Below are 6,000 nucleotides of genomic sequence, written 5' to 3'. Positions count from 1 at the left end.
CGCCCACGCCGAGGGACGGGGCGTACGCAGCCGGGCGGGGAGGAGGGAGGAAGGGATTCCCCCCCCTCCGGCGCCGGGCCCCGCGGAGGGGCTGCCGGGGATCCCCGCGGAGCTCGGGCCGAACGAGGCTGGAGCGGAGCGGGCTCACCACCCCGAGCGCTGTCCCGGCAGGGCCGGCGCTGGCAGCGAGCCCGGGACCCCTCGCCCCGCGCTCCCTGCCGGAGAGGCCGGCGGGATGGAGGAGGGGACACCTATTCCTGTGCCGGCTGCTCACACAGCGTCACTAATTTCGGTGAAGGCGAGCAGCTGCTCCGCGTGTTCATTTAGGAAGAAACGTGCGGTTATTTTTGTGCGCCAAGGTCGGAAGCAAACGCGCATCCTTCTGTGAGCGGCCATTGGCACACCTGAGCTCTAAGATGTCCCAAACCACAAGGCGCACCGTAACATAAAACCCAACAGCCCGAGAAGGTGCTTTAAAACAGGAACAACACGGCCCGTGCGGGTGTTTTGTGGGCACGGGCAGGAGGCGCGCCTGGGATGTGGGATGGGGGGAAGCGAGCCGAGGCACTCAGGGTTTGTCCCTGGCCGGCTCCAAGGTGCGGCACAGCGAGGGAGAGGGGCTGCGGGGCGCGGAGAGAGCTCGGGGGGCTGCCCGCCCCCTGCCCTGCCGGCTCCGGGCCCTCAGCCCCGAACCAAGGAGCGCCTTCCCTCCCTCGCTGCCAGCCGGGCCAGAGCAGCACCGGCCCCGGCAGTGCGGGCGATCCCAGCCAGGCCGCGCCGCCGCTCCGTGCGGGGAACTGCGGCCGGCCCCCGTGCCCCGCTGATGCCACGTTGAAATAGTTCTGCCCCCTCGCACCGGGACCTTTTTTTTTGAGCTTTAACGCGCTGCCACTCTCGCCCCGGCACCAGGAGCACATCCAAATATTTACGATTTACAGCGACACCAGTCCCAGGAGCAGTGGGGATGAAGGGCCCTACTGACAACGGTTTTTCGGTAAAAAGCCAAAGGGACAGCAGCCATCCGGAGTGATAGCGTTACTGGATTCACTACCAATTCCCATTTCTAGTTCAGGAAAAGGCATCTGGAGGAAACCGTCCAAGACATTGCCATCCAAGGTGAGTTTTGATTGTGGGCAGCTGCCCTTTCTCTTTCAGGGCACACACTTGCAGAGAGGAGCCTTCTTGCTGGGAAATGGCTTTTTTAAAAAATAAAAACTGATAGTAAAGGAATTTTTTTTTTAACTACAATGTTGAAATTTCCTTTCTGCTTTCTGTACATATTGAATATATATTCTGACCATTTCCTTCTCTCTCTCTCCTGCTTCATGATGAAAAGCCATTCCCACACACCCCCAAATACAGTCAGACCTGTGTCAGTTGTGGCACAGGATTAACCTATGGATAATTATTTCAGGGGACTATATAAAGGGAAAAAATTTAATCTTGTAGAAAATAGAACCTTTGACTGTAACAGGCTGTACTTCTGTGATGATTTTAGTGCCTGGCTTCCTCAGGTCCTACACTGATGAGCTGAAGGTAGTGTTTGACTGCCGTTTATTTCCTTCTGTGTTCCACGATTTAATTTCCAGCTTTTTTGAAGATCCTAGGTAGATTTTAAGGCCCAAAATACATGATTCTGGGCAGCTGCCCCTGCATCCAGCCTGTGCAGGAGGGTCCAGGGAGCAGCTGGGAGAGAGCAGCTATACTGGATGCAGGGGCAAGGCTGCCCCCCAGCCCAGAACTGTGCTCCCCCAGCTGCACCGCACAACAAAGCCTTCAGCTCCAGGGACAGTTGCCACTTCCAGCCTGCAGAGCTACCTTCATCCTGCTCTCTGTGGCAAATAAAAGGGAAAGGCCTAAGACTTGCCAGCACTGAGAAACCCCCAAAACACAGAGCAGGAAGCTCTCACCCAAGCGAGCCAGTGCAGCACCAGCCACCCTGAAATGCTGTGACCAGGGACAGTTCATGGTCCCAGACCAGGCCCCCTGAAACCACCCTGCCACCTGCCCTTACCCCCGGCTCTGGAGGCCACTGGGGTGTCTCTGAAGGCTGAATCCCCCTTGCTGCCCCCAAATACCAGACATAACAGCTCTTACCAGCCTGCTGGAAGGGAGCACACAGCACAGGGACAGCCAGGCTGCAGCGCTGGGACCACTACTGCCACAGCAAGCAGGAACAGGGCTTTAGGTCCAATCAGCATTTACCACTTGCAGCTGGTTTCACGGGCAGCATCTGAGGGTGATTTGGGGTGATTTCTTAACTGCATGCAGGTGGTACAGGGGTTAAATAGGCCCCCACCTGAAAGCAATCAGGTTAACGACAACCCCCAAACTCCTGCAGGTGAAAGAACAGCAGGCTGCCTAGGTGTCATGACCCTCCCCAGCACAGCTGAGCTGAATTTATCTGAAGCGATTCAGAGAGGGAAAATCTGCCACTAGCCTCCATGAAATTTCACTGAAGTGGAATCTATCACCCCGGCAGGGAATGACATTTTAAACTGCTTTAACTCAGTATCAATGTTCAAATTGATTAGCCTATTTCATCTCAATGGAAATATTCACCTCATTACATTAGTGGCCAAACTTCAAATAATTTTTGAATCAAATACTGCTTAAACAGTATTTCAAAACACTTAGCCAACAAAATTCATCACTTCATTTCAAATTACTGCCTGCATTTTATGCTAAATTGTCAGTGGATGAAATAGGTATCAGTGTGGGGAGCTGAGGCTGCAGCTGAGGTCTCCTGCTCGGCAGTTCCACAGAAGCCCATTTTCCTGTCTGAATTGATGGATGGCTCGCTGCTGGCTGAGCAGGGAGCACAGGCTCAGATGGGGGCTCTGGACAGTATTTTCTGTCCTTCCAAAACCTGTGTTTTCCCTTTAGGGGATGGGATGCTCACCAAGGAATTAAATAGGCAGGTTTGATCTTCTCAGGGACATACCCTTCATTCCCAGTGGTTTTTTTAGCAGGGCTTTCCAGCCAGGCTCTACATGAGCTTAAGATGCTTCACCATCCAGTTCTCTCCATACCTGGTCTGTCATTTGCTCCTCCTTACAGGCTAAAAACTGCAGTAGGCAACAGTGTACAATTCCAGCTCACGGCACTGTCTCCACCAGCTGTGTTTTAGAGGACATTTTTAATTAAAGGAAAATCATCATAAAAATCCTGTCCAGCATGCTCTGAAAACACTTCTGCTTCGAGCTCCAGCCAGCACTTAAGCCAGGCTTAGAGAGGGGCTCTCAGTACTCAACTTGTCTTTTGAAACATTATAAAGGACCAGGAGCTACCTTCCCAGGCTGTGGCACCAGAATGGGAATTCTGAATACTCATCCCAAGTCTGCTCAAACCCTGCTTTAAACACCTAAAGATTCACTGACCTCTGTCTCAGTTGCTGCTACACTGCACTTGGGTTGCTGCATTTCCAGGTTATGCTGCTGCACTCCACTGGGGCAGTTCTCTAGTGCTGCACAATGCTTCTATCACTTATATAAAATAAAAAAAAAAAAAGACTCCTTTGACTAAATAAACTGTGATAGAAATATATTTACACTATGCACATTTTTACAGGAAATACAACTTGCTAAAAATCTGCAATTAATAACACCACCACCCTGCAATTCACTGCAGTCAAAGCTAAAGGATTTGCATTTTTAAGGTTTTTATTAGAGAAGTTGAAAGTTTCATCTCAGGACTGACAATAACATAATTATCTCTCTTCATTTATTTTGTTTATAGGAATATGTAGAATTTGTTTGTACAAGCATATACAACAAAGTAATTAGTGCTTAGTACATTGAAATCAGAAATCTGATTTGTTCTAAACTACCAGTCTTCCATGCAGTCATCTTTGAATTGGCAGCATGGACAATTTCCAAGCCGAATGCTTACATGCATTGTTTTGCAATATAACTACAGCAAGCTCTGGAAACATGCAAATTAACACATTAGCAAATCGTTTTTATATCTAATGGACATAAAAAGGTTATTCCTGATATGAAATTCTGAAAATCTGCATAAATACTTCTGTGTAAAATTAAATTAGTTATGTACTTCTCTTTTACTACAAGTATCAAGAATGCCCACGTAATTAATATACACACATATATATAGAGACCTTGTAATGCTAAAAGTCTTTGTAATTAATCAAACAATATTCTGTGCCATACACTTACTCAGTATTTACCAGCTAGTAGCATGACTGTGGTCATATAGTAGGCATGACAGCCTTAGTAGCATTTGTATCACATGCAAACATACTCTTAGCATTTCTGTTGACTAATTTTATCACGTAGCAACATGTATGTGATTTTCTACAATGTTGTGTTTCCCAAGTGTATAAATACTTTTTACATTTTCACAGTTACAAACTTTTTTGCCAAAAGCCATTTAAACAATCTTTTAAGTTACAATGAACTGTAGTATCCGGGATCTGCAACAACAGGATCAAAATGCAATTTCTATACAAGCAATGTAGGATGTAAACTTTTCTTAAAGTGCCTAATACGTAATTCCTTAGAGCACTGATCAGTTTTGGCACAAATACACTGTATTTCCCTCAGGTTAACCACTGCAGTGACTTCTACAGGATACTGGCTCCCCTCAGAATTGCTAGAGTTGATATGGCACTTGTGAATGACATCGTTAGGCTGCAGAAATACGCTGTCAAGTTACTGCTGCAGCCCATGAATTTGGCCGATGACTTTGTACACGCTGTACTTTTGAATATACGCAGTTACCTTTCCACTGCCTGCTGCCTGAAAAAAACCCATTTAAATATCATTTAAAATCAAACTCAACTCCTTACTGTCCTAATTATTACTTGGCATAAGGTCCCGTTCAGTGGGCTCAGGGAACATCAGTGTGGAGCATCTGACAAGGTATGGCCTGGCGGGGTCTGGCAGCGCGGGGCTTCTGCACAGCACAGCACACATGAGAACACAAATGGGAAATTACACCACTCGAGCTACAGCTTTGCTGCCATCTGAGATGATGTTAAAGGTATCTCCCGTGTTTTGAGGCTCTGATCCTGGGATTCTGATGCAGGCAAGGTGCCTGGTGAGATACAGAAAGGAAAACAGGATGGGGTTTACAAAGCTCTCTTCATCCTCAGGTCGGGGTTTTTCTGAACAAAGGAAATTCTCATGGAAATCCAACAAAGGAAATTCAGTGCCCAGTGTTAAAAAAGAAACAATGCAAACCTTAAGACTTGGTGGTCTGTAGCTACCCTTGACATATTAAGAACAAAAACCCAAAACAAACCCCTGCCAAAACCATAACAAACCAAAAGCCCACTCTTCAACCTCAGCAATGTTATTCTGAATTTTGCTCTCATTTTAAGGATGCTGTGCTCTCCAACTTCAATTTGCTTGTTGAGGCTTTAAACCACTGTTGCTGGCCTGCGATCCATCTCTGCTTCCAGCTTCACCATCTGCTGCATCTCCTTTGCCTGCAATCCAAAATAACCCATGAAGGGTTGCATTAGACCTTTTGCTCCCAATGAAGCACGTTTCACATGAGTGTCTGAGTGACACACAGGCAAAGCACACTGAAGAGATATATAACAACACTATTTTTACACCCCTCGTCCCCCCACCCCATGTCACTGTTTTCAAAATTGGATGTAATACTTATATCTACAAATTCTTAGGAAATATTTTTTTATTCTATTCTGGGAGTTATGGCTTGACTTTCAAAATTAGTGTATGATAAAATGCAGAACCCCAGTTTTGGGGAAGAAGTCAGGCAGATGACAATTTACTGTTTCTCCAGATAAGAAATGTCCAAGAATGCATTCTTACTGCTGTTGTGAGAGTACTGCAATGTGTTAACACCTGAAATTCATCCATGATCTGGACTTGTTTCTTTCATAAAGACAAGGAAAGACAAAAACCCATCAGTGTAACATCTCTCTTGCTGTAGGCAAGATTTTTAAGTAGTATTTTTTTTTAAATAGTGTATTTAAAAAAATAGTATATTTTTTAAAAATCATTTTTTTCT

At 46.5% G+C, this 6,000-nt stretch overlaps 1 protein-coding gene across 6 annotated transcripts in view; it reads right to left on the bottom strand.

The window, feature by feature from the left end:
* Positions 1-3,528: 3,528 nt before the first annotated feature.
* PLCB4 (phospholipase C beta 4) overlaps positions 3,529-6,000 on the bottom strand; it is a 176,472-nt gene continuing 174,000 nt past the window's right edge. For all 6 annotated transcript variants that reach the window (XM_063152829.1, XM_063152834.1, XM_063152833.1 and 3 more), the window contains one exon: positions 3,529-5,449. In XM_063152829.1, the coding sequence (XP_063008899.1) occupies positions 5,361-5,449 (89 nt within the window). In that variant the 3' untranslated portion in view covers positions 3,529-5,360. The remainder of the gene's footprint in view (positions 5,450-6,000) is intronic.

This window comes from Melospiza melodia, chromosome 3 (genome assembly GCF_035770615.1).
Source record: "Melospiza melodia melodia isolate bMelMel2 chromosome 3, bMelMel2.pri, whole genome shotgun sequence".
Taxonomy (NCBI): domain Eukaryota; kingdom Metazoa; phylum Chordata; class Aves; order Passeriformes; family Passerellidae; genus Melospiza; species Melospiza melodia.
Note: the sequence above shows the minus strand (reverse complement) of the source record. Positions and strands in the feature narration are given on the sequence as shown.